This window comes from Sciurus vulgaris (genome assembly GCF_902686455.1).
Source record: "Sciurus vulgaris genome assembly, chromosome: 4".
Lineage (NCBI taxonomy): Eukaryota > Metazoa > Chordata > Mammalia > Rodentia > Sciuridae > Sciurus > Sciurus vulgaris.
In genome coordinates, this window is record NC_136464.1 from 98,542,431 (window position 1) to 98,566,538 (window position 24,108).

Sequence of the window (24,108 nt, forward strand, 5' to 3'; positions counted from 1 at the left end):
AATCCCAACAATTCAGGAGACTGAGGCAAGATCATAAGTTCCAGACCAGCCTGAGCAATTTAGTAAGATCCTATCCAAAAATAGACTTTAAAAAGGTCAAGGGGTGTAGCTCAGTGGTAGAGTACCCTTGGTTCAATCCTAGTACCTGGGGGGGCAATTGTGTAGAGGAAGATGGAAATACTAATTATGCTGATTTCATCATTACACGTTGTATACACGTCTTGAATTATCACACAGTATCCCCTAAATATGCACCATTCCCTTTCTTCTTCTATTTTTTTTTTTTTTTTTTTTTTTGGTACTGGAGATTGAACCCAGGTGTGCTTTACCACAAGCCACATCTCCAGTCCTTTTAATTTTTAAATGTTGAGACAGTTTCATTAAGTTGCATTAGGGCCTTGCTAAGTTGCTGAGGCTGGTTTTGAACTTGTGACCCTCCTGCCTTAGTCTCCTAAGTACAATTCCCTTTCATCTAATCTACTGGTCTTCTGTTTATTTATTGTTTTTTTTTAAATTGGTGCATTATAGATACACATAAAAGTAGAATTCATTGTGATGTATTCATACCTGCATGTGGCGTAAATTGGTCAATTTCATTCTGCAATCATTCCTCTTACTCATTCTTCCTCACTTCTCCCTCCCCTTCCTCTACCCCACTGTTCTCCTTTTAATTTTCATATTATCCCCCTTTTTTTTAAAATCTCTAGCTTCCTATGATATTTTAACAATTTCTAAAATACCAAAGAGGGCATTAGAGACTTGTATTTCACATAGCACTAGGAGATTTATTATAAATTTTTGTCTAACCTAAAAATCCATTTTAATGTTAAAATTTCTAATTCTACAAATTTCAGGTTTTATGCAGAAAATGCTGAAATGCCTTATTTTCCTCAAGATTTTGAGGTTGCGAAATACAACTCCTTAGAAAAAGTAAGAGTCTGCTTTCTATTTAGAAAAAAGAAGTTGCTTATCTTCTGAGTGATTTTGCTATTCAGTCATTTTCTCATTGCTTTGAAAAATTGTTCACACTGGGTACCATATATTCCCAAATATATGAGTTGATTTTTACCAGTCAAAAAAAAAGTATATTTAAAATAGAAAATTTTTAGTGTCTTTATTATTAGTGTAATACATGATCATACTACAATTTGTAAGAGTATAAAATATTATTATGGCCCTAAAATAAAAGTCCTCCTTTATGTCATTAGGAGTTTTTGAAACAGTTTTTGAAATAGTTTTGTTTTTGAAGAGGCTAGATTTGACATCAGGTATTTATGCCATGTTGAATTGCTATTACTTTTATATTAGAAAAAAAAACTTTGACAAAATTACAGAAATGAAAATCAATACTTGCCTTTAAAATAATACTCCATTTTTTTTTAGATATCTTAGTAACATGTAATTGAAAGTAATTTCCCCCCCATGATAAGGAAAATGTGAAAAGTGGTATAGTATAAACATATGCAGAAAAAATAGAAAAAGGAAAAAATACCAAAATATAATAGTGATTTTTATCTCTACAGGAGGATTTCAGGTGATTTTTAATTTTTTCTTGATTCTTTTCTGTACTTTCTAAATTACATCTCTAAATGAGCAGGTATTACTTACATAATTTTAATCAACATTTTCATATGTGGTGTGTGGCTCCTTGTTTCCCTGGTGTAGTTTCTGAAAGTGCACCCTGTTTTCCAGGTAGGAACAGATGGAGGCCAGGAAACAGCTGTGGTGGAACTGCAGTGCTCCTTGGATCCTGGGGATTGTCCTTTTCTTGTATCTGCACACTTCCTCCTGGCTGATGGTGTGCAGGTGAAGTGCTTTATATTTATTCCTATGTGTTTTTGCAACCCTACTACTTAACTAGTTACCTTAAAACTCATTAAGAAACCAGCCAACTAACCTTTTTCTTCTTAAAAAGAGCTGTTCTTCAGAAAAGGATTTTCCAGCTTGCCTGTCTTAATGAAAGCATTTGGATGAGTATTTTTCAAAATTGTGTTAAATTCCATCACTATAAAAAATACCTGAGATAATTAACTTATAAAAGGTTGGGCTGAGGATGTGGCTCATTGATAGAGCACTTGCCTAATATGCATGAAGCCCAGGGTTCAATTCCTAAACACTGTGCACTGTGCGCTCGCTCTCTCTCTCTCTCTCTCTCTCTCTCTCTCTCTCACACACACACACACACACACACACACACTTATTTTGGTTCATAGTTTTATATGTTCCAGTTCATAATAGATGGACCTGATTGCTCTGGACCTGAGATGAGGCAGCACATCATGACAGGAGAGCAAGGCAGAACACAAATGTTGACCTCATGGCTAAGAACCAATAAAGAAAAGAAAGAGACCAGGGTTCTACAATCTCCTTAAAGACCTCCTATTAGGCTCCATCTTCTAAAGGCTCCACCACCTCTCAGAGGACCGAGGCTTAACAACATGGACTTTTGAAGGACATTCAAGATCTAAACTTTAGCATCTACCTTCTTAAATGGAGTGACATACATACATCTCTTTTTGCAAGTTTCAGAGGTGTCCTGCAACCACCTGTCTGGGAGGATAGCTTATCAGTATCCTGAGCAGTGTGACTTCCCCCTGGGGCTGCACACCTCTATGGGAAGCCACCTATGGCCTGTATGTGAACCGAGTGTAGCTGGACCATTAACAGGAAAATCTGGTCTTAGGAACTTTCAGTTATCACAACCGATGGAGACTGGCTGAGTCAAGTGATTATCCTGTGTTAGTTCACTGTGGAAATTCAAATGCAGGCCCTAAATGTGGAAATGACCCTCTAGAGCCAAATGGCTCACTTACCACTACCCCTTATCCTGTTTTTTGTGGAAGAAGCTCCTACCAGCCCCTTTTGATCTATACCTTTATAAATAAACCAAACATGGGCTTCTTCCTTTGTTAGAGCCAGACCCTTATGAACAGCTTAATCGGTCATGCCTCTGCTTCTAAGATAATTCTGTCTTCTGTGATTATTCCTGACAAGTAAATTCCATAGCCTTTTATTTCACAGTCAGCCCATCCCTCCTGTAGGAACCCATGTGGGGACAGGCAGCGAAACACCCCTGAGTCAGACTTACCCAACACCTATGATGAAACCAGAACTCCCATTTGGGGCAAGTTCTTCTGTGTTCTTTAGGATTAATGTTAGGATAACTAGTCACTACAGGGGCAGGGATTTCCAAGAAGAGCAGAAAAATGCCACATCCATAGGCAATTAAGAATGAAGGCAGGGGCTGGGGTTGTAGCTCAATGTAGAGCACCTACTTCCCACATGCGAGGCACTGGGTTCAATCCTCAGCACCACATAAAAATAAATAAATAATGATACTGTGGGTAAAAAAAGAATGAAGGCGGAATCTATGCCATTCCAAAAGATCCACCTAATAACTTCTCTGATTTTTTTTCTTGCTGCAAACTATCATTTCATTTTGACTATGTTTTTGTCGCTAACAAGACTTCTCCTTGAGGTACTTTTTTCTTTTCTTCTCCCAATTTATATTTCTCATTTCTAAAAAGCTGGAAGGTCAAACTTCAAGATTCATTAGAATAGTATGTAAAGCAAGAATCTATAGACTGAATGAGTGCCTGAGTGACTTTTGAAAGGAATCCAATGTGTCCCTTCTTTCTCTTGTGACTGCTCAGGCTTTTTTCTCCCTTACCTCCAGGTTTTAGGCTGTTTGGTAAAAAACAAAAGATAAGATGTAAGTAATTCTTTCAGAAAAAGAGTTTCTAAATTCCTTAATGGCAGGGATATAAAGCCTTATCATTCTGATCATAGTAAGTTTCCAATAAAGGTGGGTGTGTTAATAAATTACTGTACCTTTACTATCTACTTAATTCACAGACCAGAAGACAATTCACTATAAAGAAAACCTCGGCAGATGCAAGTGAATATTATGAAAATTACCTTGAGGAGCTAAAGAATCAAGGATTTCTGCTCAGAGAACATTTTACACCTGAAGCAACAAAATTAGCATCTGAAAAATTGCAAGCAGTAAGATTGAATGATACATTTTTTTATGTTATTGATTCGATTGTGTGTGCATAAAATGAGGGGATCAAACCCAGGATTTTGTGCATGCTAGGCAAGCACTTCATCACTGAGCTTTCTCCCAGGCTGATTTAATATTCTAATATTAAAGTTTTCTTTATTGTGAATAAACTGGCAAGAGCAAAGATGAAGAGTTAAAGAAAAGGAAAGGTCATTTCACAGAAAGGCACAGAAGCTGAATGGGGTCTGAGTTCCAGGACAAGTCATGAGGTTAATTGCTTATTTCATGTTTATTTCAACAATGAACCCTCATAGCTTTCAAAAGATTTCTTTATAAAAAAAAGGACCCTTAACCCTGACTGCATGTGTGATATTTGTTTTTGTTTGCTTGTTTTGTGATACTGGGAATTGAACCCAGGGGTGCTCTGCTGCTGAGCTACATCTTCAGTCACAACACCCCCCCTTTTTTTTTCTTTTTTGAGACAAGGTCTGGCTAAGTTGCTGGCTTCAAACTTGCCATCCTCCTGATTCAGCCTCCCAAGTTGCTTAGTATTTCATGCCACTGATAGGCCTAAAGCTTACAGGATGAAGGGAAAGATAAGAGGAAAAATAAAATGGGAAGAAAAGAGTTGCAGGTGAGGACAGACACACAGAGAAATATATGGAGGAGATGGAGAGAGGGGATGTGGAGTGTAAGCATTACCTGGTGTCTTAGTCTGTCATCCCAAAAAACCTGAGGCTGGGTACTTTATAGGTAAAGAGGTGTATTTGGCTTACAATTCTGGTGGCCAGAAAGTTCATACATCATGGCACTAGCGTCCTGGCTGTGTCACACCTTGGTAGAGAAGTAGAAAAGGAAACAAGACTCCTTCCAGAAAAGCAAGAATCCCTCCCAAGGGCAGGTGCCCTGAGATCCAGTCACCTCCCACCAGGCCCCACCTCCTAAAAGATCCACCACCTTAACACTATCACTGAGGACCAGGTTTTCAGCACGTCAGCTTTCAGGGAAACATGCTCAAACCATAGCACCTGGCCGAGTATGCTGAAGTATTTCTTCTCACAATTTTGTCAGTGTTGTTAGTTTTTTGCCCATTGTCTTCTTTTTTTGTTTTGTTTTGTTTTTGTTTTGGTTCCAGGGATTGAACTCAGGTGGGCTCAATCCTTAAGCCCTTTTTAGGTTTTGTTTTGAGACAGGGTCCAGCTGAGTATCCTACAGCTTCACTAAGTTACTGAAGCCAATTTTGAACTTGTGATCCTCCTGCCTCAGCCTCCTGAGCTGCTGGGATGACAAGCATGTGCCACCATGCTCTGTTATTTTTAAACAAGGTCCCTCATGGTGATTTGTGTGTGTGTGTGTGTGTGAGATTCTTTTTTTTTTTTTTTTTGGTTACAGTTGCTTTTGGAGGAGGTCATTAGTTCAAGCACTCTCAGCCAGGAGGTGAGTGATTTGGTGGAGATGATTTGGGCAGAAGCTCTGGGCCACCTGGAACACACACTTCTCAAGCCAGTGAATAGGATTAGCCTTAATGATGTAAGTAAAATGTGTTGTTGAAACAGAACATGATGAACCTACTTCTTGGTTTATTAGTTTAAATAATTACCCTCAAATTTGTGTACAGATTAGATTGCTCTAAAATTTATTCCTGACTGTCCTTTCTTCATATGCTAAGGGAACATTAAGAGAGCAAAGGGAAAATAAGCCTTCCAGGAAACTAGACATCCCTGTATACAGTTTAAGGTTATTGGTGCTGGCTAATTAGGAAGCCTGATCCTTTCAACCAAAAGATTTGTAGCAGGCCTGAGGCACATGGATGATCTTGGCTGCCAGTTAAATGCCTCAACTCCATCTTCTGACTGTCTTAGGAAAGGCAGGCATGCTTCTAACCCACCAGAAAATGTGAATATCTTCTGATTATATGTAATTGAAATTAAAAGAGCAAATGAAATAAGATATTCCCAATGGTGCAACTTGTGCAACTGTATTCTTATGTGAAAACAATGCAGACATTCCCTCTATGTAATTAAACTAATTTATTTTAAGAAGAAAAGGATTTCTTGGGACAAAATCGATAAAGCCCTTTTATAATTAGGAATGCAATCTGGTGGGTTTTGTTCCTAATTTGATGCTGACATCTTTCTACATTCCTCATGTGAAAAGCAAGTCTCCCACAGTTGTATTACTATTCCAATCTGTATGTGTATACATGTGCATATAAGAATAGAAAAACAAGATTCTAGTTGTTTCCTCTAGTTAGACTGAGCCCAGTTTTGGAAGAGTCCTTATAACATCATTGTCACAACTGAGTTACACGTTGAGACTAGCATTTGTTTTGTGGTGGCAGAGTTAGTTAGATTTCCATTTCCAATGAAGAATCTGAGATAATTGACTTAAGAAGAGAAAATGTTTCTTTTGGCTATTTCAGTCCATGATTAATTGGCCCTTCATTTTGGATTTACGGTGATGTAGCACATCATGACAGGAATCCCTATCAAAGCAAAACTGCTTACCTCATATCCAGGATACGAAAAAGAAAGAGGAAGATGCTGAGTCCCCCAATCCCTTTCAAAGGCACTTCCCTAATGAACTAAACAACTCCACTAGGCCCCATCTCTTAAAGGGTTCACCATTTCTTAATTACACCTCCTTGGAGACCAAGCTTTTACACATGGGCCTTTGAGGGACATTTAAGATACAAATTAGCAACAGTTGTCCAGTAGAAAACTGATAGTTACAATATGTGCAATGAATCCAAATATTGTTTTAGATATTTTTTATGTTCCCTCACTTCTATGATTATCAATATTTAATTTTAATAAGCATATATGACTTTCTATTTATAGGTGAGCAAGGCAGAGGGGATTATCCTTCTAGTAAAGACAGCACTGAAAAATGGAGAAACAGCAGAACAATTGCAAAAGAAGATGACTGAATTCTACAGATTAATACCTCACAAACATCCAGTAACTGAAGAAGTTAACCTGAGACTACTAGCTAAGAAAGAGGACCTCTGTCAGGTAAACCTCTGATATAAACTATTTAAAATACGTTGGGGGCACATCTTTAAAAATATGATGATTAAGAGTAACACAAAATCACATAAGTTATCTCCAGAGTTCTGCTTAAAAATAAATTGGTGATCGAGGCATGGTGTACATGCCTGTAATCCCAGTGACTCAGGAGGCCGAGACAGAAGGATCCCAAATATGAAGACAGCTTCAGCAACTTGCTAAGACCCTGTCTCAAAATAAAAAATAAAAAGGGTTAGGGATGGATGTAGTTCAGTGTTAATGTGCCTCTGGGTTTAATCTCCAGTACTGAAAAAAATATATAATAATTAATAAATAAATCAGTGAACTATTATTCTAGAATGATCTGGATCTTCCCAGAAATTATCTAAATCATATTCCCCATCATGAATGTGTTGGCATAGTGATACAAACGCAAAATTTTTTTGGAATTAGTGCATCATAAAAATAATTTCCAGACACTGGGATTAGATCAAATTCTTTCAATGGAGACACTTATGACCCTTCACAATAAGAAGTCCAGATGTGGGATATTTGCTGACCAGTCTAGCCCCTGACTCAGTTTGTTAGTATTATCATTAGGGTCCTGACTTCTTTTCATCTCTTTGTACTTCCTGTAAAGTGACAGCTCCCCTTGATCAGTGTATGGCTGCAGAATTTCATAGCGTCCTACCCGGAGTATTTCCTTTTGTGCCTTGTAGAGGAAGCCCCAGCAGACTTGCATTTCTCTTTTAAATTTAATTGATTTTTTTTTTTTGAGATGGGATCTTCCTAGGTTGCCCAGGCCTGGGTTTCAACTCACAGTCCTCCAGCCTTAACCTCCTGAGTAGCAGGGATTACAGTTGTGTGCCAGACTTATATTTCTTTAGTCAGAATTCACTTATATGCACATCCCTAAACCAGTCACTGGCAAGGACAATAGAATTACTGTGACTGTTCAGAACTGGGCCATCTTTACTAAACTGCAGGAAAGGAACAGGGCTCAGTTAGTGAAGAGGAAGGCAACCTTATTAGTTACTCCTGATTTGGTTCTCAGTTGCCTCAACTGTACAAGATGAGACTGGGATAAGATTAGCTATTCATAACCTGAATTTCAGAGGATTTTGTAGATTTGAAATGTTGCCCATTTGGGGAAAATGATAGCTTTCAACATATTTCTAGAGGAGTCTATAACCCAAAATAAGTGAAGAACCAATAAAAGAGATGAATCAGAAATGAGAAGATATAAGACCCTTACAAATTTTAAATTCCATGATTTAACTAACATCAATCATTAAGAATCTGTCATGGGGGTTTTTCAAGATGGCGGCCTAGAGGGTGGCTGCATTACGTGTTGCTCCAGAACTCAGGATTCAAGAGAGGAGATATTGAGACGCTTGGGACCAACTCAAAGTAGCCGGGTGACTCTCACCCCCTGGGGGGGCATCCCGGATGGGACGGGGGTCCCGGAATGCAGGAAACTTTGTGAAGTAGAACTGCCGGCGAGACGCCCCTCCCCCCACTGGAGCGCCATAGAGGAGGCCGCTCGGCACAGCGCTGGGACTCGGAGCAGCCACTGGGGCTCCGGCGGCTGCCCAGGGGAGGAGTGGCGGGGAGAACTGTGTGGACTCAGGACACCGGGGCCTGCCCTGAGGAGGAGGAGAGGAGCGTGGCCACTTGGATTCGGAGAGACTGCACCAGAGCTGCAGGCGGTTGCCAGAGGAGAAGCCGCGCAGCGAGCTGTTTGGAATCAGAACGACGCTTCTGAACACCGGGGCCTGCCCTGAGGACAAGGAGGAAGAGGAGCGGCCGCTTGGATTCGGGTGACTACACGGGAACTACAGGCGGTTGCCAGAGAAGGGGCTGCGTGGAGAGCTGTTTGGACTCTGACCACTTCTGAACCCCGGGGCCTGCCCGGAGGAGTAGGAGAAGGAGGAGAAGGAGCGCGGCGGGTCCTTTGGACTCGCAGTGACTGCATTAGCGCTCCAGGCGGCTGCTCAGAGGAGAAGGCGAGTGGTGAGTTGTTTGGTCTTAAAGTGACAGCTCCTGAACACAGGGGGGCTGCCTGGAGGAGAAGCGTGGTGGGACGCTTGGTCTTGAGGGGCCACACCAGAGCTCCGGGCGGTGCCCAGAGGACCCGTGCAGCGGGTCACGTGGATTCAGAGCCACTCAGAGGGACTGCTTCTGAACACCCGGGGGGTTATCTGGAGAAGGAGGAGGAACGGGGAGGGTCACTTCGACTCGGAGTGATTGATTGCCCCTGGCTACGGGTGGTTGGTGGGAGGAGGAGGCACGAAGTGAGTTTCTTGGACTCCTAGTGACCGCACCGGCATACTGGGCGGCTGTCTGGAGGAAGAGGCCTGTGGCGGGTCTCTGGGACTCAGAGCGATTGTTCGGGGCCACAGGTGGCTGCTCAGAGGAGGGGCCACGCAGCCAGGCGATTAGGTGCAGAACAGGGTCCCAGGATCTAGGAGGCTTCTGGGTGGAAGAGCCGCACAGAGACAGGCTTAGGGCGGAGCGAAGGTTCCAGGCCTATGGGCAAATTCTCTGAGGAGGGGCAGCCTAAGGAGATTCATCTGCGAAGGGTGAGGCTCCCAGGCCCAGGAGGTAGGGCCGGGCCCCTGGAAACTTTGCAGAGGAAGGCAGCCCAGCCCAGGCAGTAGCTGTAAATTGAGGGGAACCTCTAGGAGGAAACTGACCAGCGAGACCTCCCCACTGGGTGAGTCTTCCCTGCCTGGTGAGGTTTCCCCACAAGGACGGTAAAACCAGAGACACAGGCCCAAACAGGCCTTGCCTCAGCCCACAGCCTAGGTCCCCTTTGGATGACCATTGGTCAACAAGTGGAGGCACCTCTGCCCACTAGCAGGGAATATACCCCACCTGAAGGCCACCACTCCTAGAGAGGCAGCTTCCTTGTGGAGCACCGCATTATCAACCTCCTCCAAGACTTCAGCCTACTGAAGGCTAAGAGGGGATATATATAGAAATCTTCAGGGTCATTGTAAATCAACAGAGGAAATCTGCAATATCTCAGCGGTCCACTGATATCTGAACAACATGAGAAAACAAGGAAAGAAAATGCTGCAAACAAATCTAGATGTTACATCAATAAAACCCAATGACAGCATGGCAGAAGAAATGACAGAAAAGGAGTTCAAAATGTACATAATTAAAATGATTAGAGAAGCAAACGAGGAGATGAAAGAGCAAATGCAAGCATTGAATGATGAGATGAAAGAGCAAATGCAAGCATTGATTGATCGCACCAATCGACAGTTAAAAGAGCAAATACAGGAAGCAAAAGATCATTTCAATAAAGAGTTAGAGATATTGAAAAAAAACCAGACAGAAATCCTTGACATGAAGGAAACAATAAACCAAATTAAGAACTCCATAGAAAGCATATCCAATAGGATAGAACACCTGGAAGACAGAACCTCAGACATTGAAGACAAAATATTTAACCTTGAAAACAAAGCTGAACAAACAGAGAAGATGGTAAGAAATCATGAACAGAATCTACAAGAACTATGGGATATCATGAAAAAGCCAAATTTAAGAATTATTGGGATTGAGGAAGGCCTAGAGAAACAAGCCAAAGGAATGAACAACCTATTCAATGAAATAATATCAGAAAATTTCCCAAATCTGAAGAATGAAATGGAAAATCAAGTTCAAGAGGCTTACAGGACTCCAAATACACAAAATTACAACAGACCCACACCAAGGCACATTATAATGAAAATACCTAACATACAAAATAAAGACAGAATTTTAAAGGCTGTGAGAGAAAAGAACCAAATTACATTCAGGGGGAAACCAATACGCATATCAGCAGATTTTTCAATCCAGACCCTAAAAGCTAGAAGGTCCTGGAACAACATTTTTCAAGCCCTGAAAGAAAATGGATGCCAACCAAGAATCTTATACCCAGCAAAACTTACCTTCAAATTTGACGATGAAATAAAATCCTTCCATGATAAACAAAAGCTAAAAGAATTTACAAAAAGAAAGCCAGCATTACAGAACATTCTCAACAAAATATTCCATGAGGAAGAGATGAAAAACAAAGAAGCAAATCAGCAAAGGGAGGAATTATCCTAAAGGAAATGTCAAATAAAGGAGGAAACAAGTTGTGTCAAACAAATAAATAAACAAAATTTTAAAAATGAACCAAATGACCGGGAAACCAAATCATTTCTCTATAATAACGCTGAATGTTAATGGCCTGAATTCATCAATCAAAAGACATAGACTGGCAGACTGGATTAAAAAGAAAGATCCAACAATATGTTGCCTGCAAGAGACTCACCTCATAGAAAAAGATACCCATAGATTAAAGGTGAAAGGATGGGGAAAAACATACCATGCACATGGACTCAGCAAAAAAGCTGGAGTATCCATCCTCATTTCCGATAATGTGGACTTCAAGCCAAAGTTAGTCAGAAGGGATAAAGAAGGTCATTTCATACTGCTTAAGGGAAGCATAAATCAGCAAGATATAACAATCATAAACATCTATGCCCCAAACAGTGGCTCATCTATGTATGTCAAACAAATCCTTCTCAATTTCAGAAACCAAATAGACCACAACACAATAATACTAGGTGATTTTAACATGCCGCTCTCACCACTGGACAGATCTTCCAGACAAAAATTGAGCAAAGAAACCATAGATCTCAACAACACAATCAATAATTTAGACTTAACGGACATTTATAGAATATTCCATCCAACCAAGAGTGAATACACTTTCTTCTCAGCAGCACATGGATCCTTCTCTAAAATAGACCATATATTATGCCACAAAGCTAATGTTAGCAAATACAAGAAGATAGAGACACTACCATGTATTCTATCAGATCATAATGGATTGAAGTTAGAAATAAATGAAAGAGTAAAACACAGAAACTATTCCAACATCTGGAGATTAAACAACATGCTATTATATGATGAATGGATAACAGAAGATATTAGGAAGGAAATTAAAAAATTCTTAGAGGTAAATGAGAACAAAGAAACATCATATCAAAATCTCTGGGACACTATGAAAGCAGTACTTAGAGGGAAATTTATTTCATGGAGCGCATTTAATAAAAGAAGTAAAACTCAACAAATAAACAACCTAACACTACAGCTCAAAGCCTTAGAAAAAGAAGAACAGAACAGCACCAAAAGTAGTAGAAGACAGGAAATAGTTAAACTCAGAGCTGAAATCAATGAAATTGAAACAAAAGAAACAATACAAAAAATTGACAAAATAAATAGTTGGTTCTTCGAAAAAATAAACAAAATTGATAAACCTTTAGCCACACTAACAAAGAGAAGACGAGAGAAAACCCAAATCACTAAAATTCGGAATGAACAAGGAAATATCACAACAGACAGGATGGAAATACAAAACATAATTAGAAGCTATTTTGAAAATCTATACTCCAACAAAATAGAAAATTTCGAAGACATCAACAGGTTTCTAGAGACATATGAATTGCCTAAACTGAATGAGGAGGACATAAACAATTTAAATAGACCAATTTCAAGTACTGAAATAGAAGAAGTCATCAAAAGCCTACCAACAAAGAAAAGTCCGGGACCAGATGGGTTCTCAGCCGAGTTCTACAAAACCTTTAAGGAAGAGCTCATTCCAATACTTCTCAAAGTATTCCATAAAATAGAAGAGGAGGGAACCCTCCCAAACTCATTCTATGAAGCCAATATCACACTGATACCTAAACCAGACAGAGACTCATCAAGGAAAGAAAATTTCAGCCCAATATCCTTAATGAACATCGACGCAAAAATTCTCAACAAAATTTTAGCAAATCGCATACAAAAACATATTAAAAAGATAGTGCACCATGATCAAGTGGGTTTCATCCCAGGGATGCAAGGTTGGTTCAACATCAGGAAATCAATAAACGTAATTCACCATATTAATAGACTTAAAGTCAAGAATCACATGATTATTTCAATAGATGCAGAAAAAGCATTTGATAAAATACAGCACCCCTTCATGCTCAAAACACTAGAAAAAATAGGGATAGTGGGAACATTCCTTAATATTGTAAAGGCCATTTATGCTAAGCCCATGGCTAATATCATTCTAAATGGTGAAAAACTGAAAGCATTCCCCCTAAAAACTGGAACAAGGCAGGGATGCCCTCTTTCACCACTTCTATTCAACATCGTTCTTGAGACTCTGGCCAGAGCAATTAGACAAACCAAAGAAATTAAAGGGATACGAATTGGAAAAGAAGAACTCAAACTATCCCTGTTCGCTGATGACATGATTATATATTTAGAGGAACCTGGAAATTCCACCAGAAAACTCTTAGAACTCATAAGTGATTTCAGTAAAGTAGCAGGTTACAAGATCAATGCCCATAAATCCAACGCATTTTTATACATAAGTGATGAATCTTCAGAAAGAGAAATTAGGAAAACTACCCCATTCACAATAGCCTCGAAAAAAATAAAATACTTGGGAATCAATCTCACAAAAGAGGTGAAAGACCTCTACAATGAGAACTATACAACACTAAAGAAAGAAATTAAAGAACACCTTAGAAGATGGAAAGATCTTCCATGTTCTTGGATAGGAAGAATTAATATTGTCAAAATGGCCATACTACCTAAAGTGCTATACAAATTCAATGCAATTCCAATTAAAATCCCAATGACGTACCTTACAGAAATAGAGCAGGCAATTATGAAATTCATCTGGAAGAATAAGAAACCCAGAATAGCTAAAGCAATCCTTAGCAGGAAGAGTGAAACAGGGGGTATTGCAATACCAGATCTTCAACTCTACTACAAAGCAATAGTAACAAAAACGGCATGGTATTGGTACCAAAATAGAAAGGTAGATCAATGGTACAGAATAGAGGACACGGACACAAACCCAAATAAATACAATTTTCTCATACTAGACAAAGGGGCCAAAAATATGCAATGGAGAAAAGATAGCCTCTTCAACAAATGGTGCTGGGAGAATTGGAAATCCATATGCAACAGAATGAAACTAAACCCATATCTCTCACCATGCACGAAACTAAACTCAAAATGGATTAAGGACCTCGGAATCAGACCAGAGACCCTGCAGATTATAGAAGAAAAAGTAGGTCCAAATCTTCACCTTGTTGGCCTAGGACCAGACTTCCTTAACAGGACTCCCATAGCACAAGAAATAAAAGCTAGAATCAACCACTGGGATAGATTCAAACTAAAAAGCTTTCTCTCAGCAAAGGAAACTATCAGCAATGCGAAGAAAGAGCCTACAGAGTGGGAGAATATCTTTGCCAATCATACTTCAGATAGAGCACTAATCTCCAGAATCTATAAAGAACTCAAAAAACTCTACTCCAAGAATTCAAACAGTCCAGTCAACAAATGGGCTAAGGAAATGAGTAGACACTTCACAGAAGAAGATCTACAAGCAATCAACAAACATATGGAAAAATGTTCAACATCTCTAGTAATAAGAGAAATGCAAATCAAAACCACCCTAAGATTCCATCTCACCCCAATTAGAATGGCGATTATCAAGAATACGAGCAACAACAGGTGTTGGCGAGGATGTGGGGAGAAAGGTACACTCATACACTGCTGGTGGGGCTGCAAATTAGTGCAGCCACTATGGAAAGCAGTGTGGAGATTCCTTAGAAAACTTGGAATGGAACCACCATTTGACCCAGCTATCCCACTCCTTGGCCTATACCCAAAGGACTTAAAATCTGCATACTACAGAAATACAGCCACATCAATGTTTATAGCTGCTCAATTCACAATAGCCAGACTGTGGAACCAACCTAGATGCCCTTCAATTGATGAGTGGATAAAGAAACTGTGGTATATATATACTATGGAATATTACTCAGCCATAAAGAATGATAAAATTATGACATTTGCAGGCAAATGGATGAAATTGGAGAATATCATGCTAAGTGAGATAAGCCAATCTCAAAAAGCCAAAGGACGAATGATATCGCTAATAAGTGGAGGTTGACACATAATGGGGGGGAGGGAAGGGTTAGAGTTAGGGTTAGGGAGGGGGGCAAGTATGGAGGAAGGAACTACTGTATAGAGGGTAAAGAGGGGTGGGAGGGGTGGGGGGAAGGGAAAAAATAACAGAATGAATCAAACAACATTGCTCTATGTAAATTTATGATTACACAAATGGTATGCCTTTATGCCATGTACAAACAGAGAAACAACATGTATCCCATTTGTTTACAATAAAAAAAATAAATAAATAAATAAAAGCCCATTTCCTCTGCATAGCAGGTAGAGGAGATAAGAAAAAAAAAAAAAAAAAGAATCTGTCATTAGGGCTGGAGATGTAACTTGGCAATAGAACATTTGCTTTGCTTACACAAGGCCTTGTGTTTGATCCCCAGTACTGTAAAGTACTGTATTGCCCAGTACTAAGAGGCAATGTATGGGTTGGGACTGTAGCTCAGTGGCAGAGCACTTGCCTGGCATGTATGAGGCACTGGGTTCAATTCTTAGCACCATGTAAAAATAAATAAAATAAAGGCATTCTGTCCACCTACAAGTACAAAAAAAATTTTTTTAAAGAGAGGCAATGTCTTCTGATAACCATCCAAATACTTTTTTTTTTTTTTTTGCGGTGCTAGGGATTTGAACCCAGGGCCTTGGGCTTGCGAGGCAAGCACTCTACTGACTGAGCTATATCCCCAGCCCCCCAAATACTTTTTAAACTTGTTTTGAATAGATAATGTACCTGCATGAGTCAAAGATATACATTCAGCCCTCTGAGTTGTGTATGTGGATTCAACAAACCAAGGATCAAAAATATATATTTTTAAATACATCTGGAGACTGAAGATGTGACTCAGTGGTAGAGTGCTTACATGGCATGTGTAAAGCCCTGTGTTTGATCACCAGCAACGCAAGAAAAAAAAAAAAAAAGCATTGATACTGAACATGTAGATTTTTATTACCATTATTCCCTGAACAATATAGTATAACAACTGCTTACATAGCATTTACTTTGTATTGGGCATTATAAGCCTTCTGGAGAGTATTTGAAGTCTATAGGAGAATGTGCATAAATTTGATGCATTTTATATAAGAGATTTGAGCATCCAAAGTTTTTGATATCTGAGGGTGGTCCCCAAAACAAAGCCTAATGATACTGAAGGATATCTGCACTCAGAAAACTACCTTTATTCTATTCTGACCCCTTATGTTAATCATCTTTCCATAGCTATGACGAAATTCCTGAGAAAAACAACGAGGAAAAAATATTTATTTGGGGTCACAGTTTCAGAGATTACAGTGCATAGTTTTTTGGCCCTATTGCCTACATGCCTGTGGCAAGGCACATGGGAGTTTGTGGTGGAGGAGATTGTTTACTTCATGGTGACCTGGAAGCAAAAAGAAAAAGAGGAGAGACTGCAGTTCCCATATCCCTTTCAGGGGCACACTCCCAATAACCTAGTTTCCTTCCATTATGCGCCCCTTCTAAAAGTTCCACCACTCCCAATAGTGTTACAGGTTGGTAACCAGGCCTTCAACATGTAGCCTTTGGGGGATATTTAAGGTCCAAACCATAACACACCTTGACCCCATTCTCTCCCTCACTCCAGTAAGTAATCATTTTTCTTTCTTTCTTTTTTGTCTTTGCAGAGTTTCTTTATGCAATAAATGTACAAACATATATTCTTATTCTCATTTTTACAAAAAGTGCTATACTATCTTTGCTATTTCACATCTTGCTTTCTCAATATATCCTATTATTCTAATTTTCCACTGTGCGTGTGGGGATGAGCCATATAATATGTATATATCTTCTTGCCAGACATTTGAATTATTTCTGGTATTTGCTACAAGTAATGCCATGATGAATTACCTTATATTTGTCATTTCATACTTATTCAGAAATATCTCTGGGATAGAAGTAGAAATGCTGGCTTAAAGGATAAGTGCCGCTGTAATTTTGATAGATATTATCTGATTCCCTCATAGGTGTTAGACCATTTGGCCCCTCCACTATGTAAGAATGTTTCTGTTATCTGTAGTCTTACCAAGAGCATAATTTTCAAATATTTATATTTTTTTCCCAATCTTTTGGATGAGAAATGGTTTCTCAACAAATCAGGAGACTGAGAATCTGCCCTAAGATTAAGAACCATTTATGTATTTGTTTCTTTTTCAATGAACTATTTGTTCTTGTCCTTTCCCTCTTTATATTATGGATCTTGATATTTTTCTTATAATTTTTTTCCAGCACTAGGGATTGAACTGAGGGACACTCTTATCACTGAGCCACATCCTTATTCCTACTGTTTTATTTCAAGGTAGGGTGTCCCGAGGTTGCTGAGGCTGGCTTTGAATTTAAGGCCATTTGCTGGGATTACAAGTGTGTACCACCATGCCTATCTTCTTTATAATTTTTAAAAACTTTTTGTATGTTGGAGTGTGTAGTCTATGATATGAACTACAAATATTTTTCCAGTTTATCTTTTTAGTTTGCTTATGGTGAAATTTTTTTTCCTGATGGTGGTGGTTGATTTGTTTACTTTCTACCACATAGAAGGTCTTTGCTTTTATACAAAAAAATACATTATTTCTTATTTTATGACTGGTGGATTTGAGGTATAGTTAGCAAGTCCCTTCACACATCCAGGTCATAAAGATGCATGAAAGCAGAATGACCAGTGCTTCCCTCAAATATATTCTTAATCTCAAAGATGTTAAAGCAACAAATCCATAGACTAAATATAATTCACATTACCTATGAGCTTTGATCCCTTCCTCCAAGCTACAGGACCTAGGAATAGATGAAGGGATATTCCAGTACCCTCTCAGGAAATGGACCTTTCCCTTATTGCCTTCTTATCCTTTGAACATGATACACATTCCTGCATACTTAACAATAGGGACACATTCTGAGAATTACATCATTAGGTGATTTCATGATCATATAAACATGTGAGTTACTTATATAAACCTAGTACAAGTCAATCACTCGATGTAATTGAGAAATGCATTAGTGGCTGGGGTTGTAGCTCAGTGGGTAGAGCACTTGCCTGGCACATATGAGACACTGAGCTTGATCCTCAGCACCATATAAAAATAAATAAAATAAAGGTTTTGTGTCCATCTGCAACTAAAGAAAACTTTAAAAAAAGATGCATTAAATACAACATATATGAGACTGCTGCCTACACAAGATGACATACTGTTTACAGTAGACGTTTTTGTGTGTAAAACTAAGGTTAATCCAGGGTGCTCTACCATTGAGCCATATGCCCAACCATGTTAGTTTTATTTTGTGTCAGGGTCTCACTAAATTGCCAAGGCTGGCCTTGAATTGTAATCTTCCTGCCTCAGCCTCCCTAGTCTCTGGGATTACAAGTGTGCACCATCATGCCCAGCTATAGTAACCTTTTTTTTTTTTTAATTAGTAGAAGGAGTGCACTAAAATAATGATAAAATTATGTATAGTAAATATATAACCCAGTACCATAGTTTTTTATTGTCATTATCAAGTATTGTGTACTGTGCATAACCATATGCTCTATTCTTTTTAGTTGTATACAGACACAGTACCTTTATTTTTATGTGGTGCTGATATTGGACCTAGTACTCTACCACTGAGCTACAACCCCAGCCCTGTGCTATTCTTTTATATGATTAGCAACACAGTATCACCCCACATGAGTAATGCGTTGTGCTAAGACATGATGACAGCTACAACTATCCTGTCACTAGGTGGTAAAAATTTGTCAGCTCCATTATGATCTTCTGGGACTACTGTTAAGTGGTCCATTATTGACAGAAATATCATTATGTGCATGACTACACAGTACCTCCAAATGGAACACACAAAATGAATTTTTTAAAGCAGCATTGGACTTGAAGTCTAATGATCTGAGATTCTCTCTAATGACTATCACCTTCTTATTGCGGGATTTTTTTTTTCTGGTGCTACTGGGGATTATACCCTGAGGCATGGACCTCTGAGCTACATCCACAGCCCTTTTTATTTTTATTTTGAGAGAAGGCCTTGCTAAATTGCCCAGGATGGTCTTGAACTCCTGATTCTCCTACCTTAGCCTCCCAAACTGGGATTACAGTCATGCACCACCACACCCAACTTTGCTTCGAGATCTCTAACAACTGATCTAACTTCTCAGAGCCTCACTTTCCTCTTCTATACAATGAGGACAGTTCCTACATCAGTGCCATAATGAGGAGTAATGAATAATGTATCTCCAAACAACTTATTAACAATGATGTTATACTAATGTATACTTACATTATATTATCAGTGAGGCAATTTTATTAATTTTCATTTTATTTTATTTTTGAGATGGGGCCTTGCTGTGTTTCTCAGCCTGCCCTTGAACTCCTCCTGGGATTAAGTGATTTCCTTCTTCAGCATTCCCAGTAACTGGGACTACAGATGTGCAACACCATAACTGGTTTTTATTAACTTTAATACACTACTAACAGCAAATATTGATGAAAATCTTTGGGAAAAAATCAATTTTACCCAATCCTTTTGTGAAACTGTTGATGTAATATAAATTAACTTTGATATTTGGTGATTCTTACATCTGTCATTTCTACCTATAGCTAATAAGAGACATGGTTAATGTCTGTGAAACTCATTTTTCCAAACCCAACCCACCTTGTCTTGCCAAATACCGAGCTCTGAGATGCAAGATTGAACATGTTGAACCAAATACTAAAGAATTTTCCTGGGTTAAACAAGAGGTATTACAGAATTACCACAGGTAAGCATGAAGGAATTTCTTTGGATTTTTGTTTATGTATGCATGGTGCTGAGGATCCAATCCAGAGCCTTGCTCATGGCAGGCAAGTGCTTCACCAATGAGCTATATACCCAACCTATATTTTGCTATTTAGGATCTTTTATGATGTAATGCTCTTTGAGATTCTGTTAATGAGCTGATCAGGAGGATAACTACCTAGAAAATTTAATCCTCAGTAACAAGATAGCTATGTTGTGATGATAGATTACTTCTGTATTTACAGTAGGGCCTAGGTGCTTGTAAAGGCTTTCTGCTATTCCACTCCAATTTCAAAGTACTTAATCTTATTGGGGATTAATTAAAAATTTTAGGGAATAGGGATATAGCTCAGTGATTGAGCACCTGCCTAGCATGTGTGAAGCCCTGAATTCAGCCCCCAGCACCACAAAAAATAAAATAAAATAAACACATATCTAAAGGTATTTAAATCTGTGCTTGGAAAGGTATTACAGGAGAAATTCATTTAAATTGAGATTTAAACATACAGGAATATGGCTGTGCCAGCTTCTAATGTGGCTACTTTGTAGCATGAAAAACTAGTTGAAAACCTGAAAAACATATCAAGAATCATAGAATTCCTAAATATTTCTTCCATTTGCATCCTGCTGACTGTGCATGCCCATAGTCTTAAACTGGTGTGCATTCTACAGTGACAACAAACGTGATGGATCAGCTGCTCAGACAAGCCTTCAATGGATGTTGCAACCTCTGAGAATTCTGTAGTCGAGAATCTGGACCCAGCATCAAGGTCCAGAAACTCATTTGATGATTGTTCTAGAGGAAGGGACTGACCTCTTTCAACCTGGTCTTTCTTTCCCCCTGCAGCATTTCTGGTATCTCAGATCTCATAATCATAAGCCAATTTTACCCTCTATCAGTCAAGCACAATCCTTAGATACAATGTGTGATATAGCCATATGTACAGGCTTACAAGAACCACAGTCAAATTAAAAATTTAGAATTTTTGAATTTAAACAACCCATTAGTAGTTTAAAATCAACCATGGTGAGAGGATTTGCACCATGGAAATCAGCAAATGCTACAAATTGGGATTCCATGGGGATTTGTTGTTGTAATTGGTTTTTTTGGAGGGAGGGTTACTGAGGATTGAACTCCGGGGCACTCAACCACTGAGCCACATCCCCAGCCCTATTTTTTATTTTATTTAGAGACAGGTCTCAATGAGTTGCTTAGTGCCTTGCTTTTGCTGAGGCTGTCTTTGAATTCACAATCCTCCTGTCTCAGTTTCTGGAGCAACTGGGATTAGAGGTGTGCCCCACCACGCCCAGGTGTTATAATTGTTTTGAGACCTGGCTTTCCACCACCCTATAAAACCAGTCCTGGCCACTCTTCCATCATGGACTTCATCATATTAATTTTCTCTAGCAATATCCTTTGCTTAAAGATTAGAAACCAGGTTGTTATGGCAAGATTGCAGTAAATCACCGAGTTGATCTTAAAGCAGGAAAGGGAACCATCTTTATTCACCAGCTGGTGGGACTAAGAGGCAGGCTGCAAGTCTATACCCTTCAACCCCCTGCAGGGGTTAGAGTACACATTTTATACCATAAGTAAAGCATGTCAGTGCATTAATCATAAGTGGCTGTTGCTGTGATGCAAAACTGCAAACAAACATCATGAGATCTAAAATCATAAGCAGAATGAGAAGTGGGTCAAAATGGCCCTAGTTGAGTACAAGTTAAAGAATGGTTACTAACATCTAGACAATCATTCTCTGACAGGGTACATTGTCCAAGAAAAAATGGGAACCAAAAAGAGAACAATTTTACACTGTATATGAATTGTCATTTTGTATTGCCAGACATGCTATGCTAAGCAATTGTTGATGGGTACAGAGGTAGGGTGTTCCTATGGGAGAAGCAGTTCCAACATGACCTGGAGTCCCAGTGTAAAATGGAGTCTGTTTGGTCATTGCCCATATAGCCTGGCTCATAACAGTGTAAAACTATGAAGAAAGTTAAAAATCACCAAAAATCTCATCATCCAGAGATAATCCAGGGATAATATAACTGTTGTTAACATTTATATATAGAACATTGTGTAGATCAAATTACTTTTTTCTTCTTTTCACCTTGTGGTATGGCGGTAAGTCACTCTCTGAAATTAATGTCCTGATTGATAGCATTTGCTGAGTTCTGTTGTGTAAATACCCCCTTCATAGCCAATGTCAATGAACATGGGACTGGGACAAAGTGTACAGTAAATTCTTGTGGCCCTTCTATAGCCCACACCACAATTCCCCATCAGTACCCCCAGACTCCTCTGTGCCTCCCTATCTTGGTTGCCTACTGTGTTAGTCAGCTTTTTGTCAAAGTTTATTTTGAGCTCACAGTTTAAGAGGTTTCAGTCCAAGGTCGCCAACTCCATTGCTCTGGGCCCAAGATGAGGCAGAGCATTATGATGGAAAAGCATAGCAGAAGACAGCAGCTTAGAAAATGATGGCCAGGAAGCAGAGACACAGAGAGAGCAACCAAGGCACCAGGGAAATTTAAACTTCAAAGGCATGCCTCCAGTGACCTATTTCCTCCACCATGCCCTGCCTGCCTACAGTTACCACCTAGTTAGTCTATTCACATTATTCATCAGATGAATTAATTCACTGATTAGTTTGCAACTCTTATAATCTAATTATTATACCTCTAACATTCCTACATTGACACAGGATGTTTGGGGGACACCTCATATCCAAACCATAACACACACCAAGAGCCATTGCAGCCTCACCCTGTCCCTCATCCCCATATCATCATGTTCTCTCCATTCTGCCTCCAAAGTGTCTTTTATCCATTAGCTTCTTTTCATTACTCTGGTGCCATCTTTGGTCTAGGTCACATTATGCTATCCACTCCATTGTCACACCCTTCCTGATGTTCTTTTCCACTCTCTCTTTTTTTATATATGCCAAGGATTGAACCCAGGGGGCACTTAACCACTAAATCAACATCCCCAGCCCTTTATTCTTTATTTTGAGACACAGTCTTGCTAAATTACTTAAGGCCTCACTAAGTTGCTAAGGCTGACTTTGAACTTGTGATCCTCCTGTCTCAGCCTCCCAAGTTCCTAGTATTATAGGTGTGCACCACCACACTGGGCTTCTGTTCTTTTCCACTCTTAACCCATCCATCCATTTTTCCTATAACATCCCAGTTAGATCTTAAAATACACATTGTATCATGCTATATTCCAATAAATGCCACTTCCAAGGGATGGCTTTTCTAATTACCCTTTTTCTGAACCTGGTTGGTTTCTTTAGTCGAATGTTAAATAAAATATTTGGTAAAGCTTAATTTTTGTCTCTCTAATTAGAATGTAAACTCCATGAATCCAGAGACCATATTATCTTATTTTCAATACCTGGAAGAACATTATCCTTTCTTTCAGGCATTGGAAATAATACTCATCACATATTAAATTAATGAATTTTTTCACATGAAAGCAGATTCAATGGGTTCATTCATGTATTCACATACATATGGACCCTTGTATATGTACATGAATGAAACTATATGTTCTCTATGTCGTATAATTGAAAAAATTTGGGATCATATGATCATAAAGTTTTGTGATCTTTTAGATTTTATACTTTACAATAGGAACATTTTTCCAACTGATAGCTATCTTTGCTGCTGGTAATTGTGAGAACTTTCCCAGGACCCAGTCATCTCTTTTTCTGGCTAGAATCTGTCATGGCTCAATAAACTCTTTTATATGTAGTTCATGTGTATTTTACTGTAAATATTGTAAAATATATGTATTTTACTGTAAATTTTGCATCATATCATTATTTTCTAAGAATGCGATTTTATAACACTGCATAGATTTGCAAAATATGTTGTGTTGTGATTCATTAAATCACTTCCCTGACAATGAACATTTGAGTTGTTTCAGGATTATGTAATCTCAAGGTTTTTCTTTTACTCCTTACAGTAAAAGTTCAGTAGGTATCTTGCAGATATTTAGAGTTGGCAAAGTGAATGAGGCCACAGAGTTTGTGAGCAAACTTGGCAATGTGAGGTCCTTGCTGCATGGATCTCCTGTACGAAACATTGTAGGAATCTTGTCCAGGTAAGGGTATACCATCTTTATTTTTCAAAAATTTCAGACTAATAAATATGAAGTGTTTTACTTACTTTCCTTCTTTTTCCTAATTATATGAGTCTCTGATTCCTAGCACCAAAATAAATAAACAAACTACGTGGATCTTTAGTTAAAATCAAATTTACTGCATTCTAGAGAAAATTAAACACTTAATAATTAAGTATGTAATTTAAAT

At 38.8% G+C, this 24,108-nt stretch overlaps 1 protein-coding gene across 2 annotated transcripts in view; it reads left to right on the top strand.

The window, feature by feature from the left end:
- PARP4 (poly(ADP-ribose) polymerase family member 4) overlaps positions 1–24,108 on the top strand; it is a 117,668-nt gene that overhangs the window by 21,186 nt on the left and 72,374 nt on the right. For both annotated transcript variants that reach the window (XM_079138812.1, XM_079138813.1), the window contains 7 exons: positions 855–930; positions 1,693–1,806; positions 3,856–4,005; positions 5,396–5,533; positions 6,844–7,017; positions 19,615–19,775; positions 23,763–23,900. In XM_079138812.1, coding sequence (XP_078994938.1) covers positions 855–930; positions 1,693–1,806; positions 3,856–4,005; positions 5,396–5,533; positions 6,844–7,017; positions 19,615–19,775; positions 23,763–23,900 — 951 coding nt within the window. The remainder of the gene's footprint in view (positions 1–854; positions 931–1,692; positions 1,807–3,855; positions 4,006–5,395; positions 5,534–6,843; positions 7,018–19,614; positions 19,776–23,762; positions 23,901–24,108) is intronic.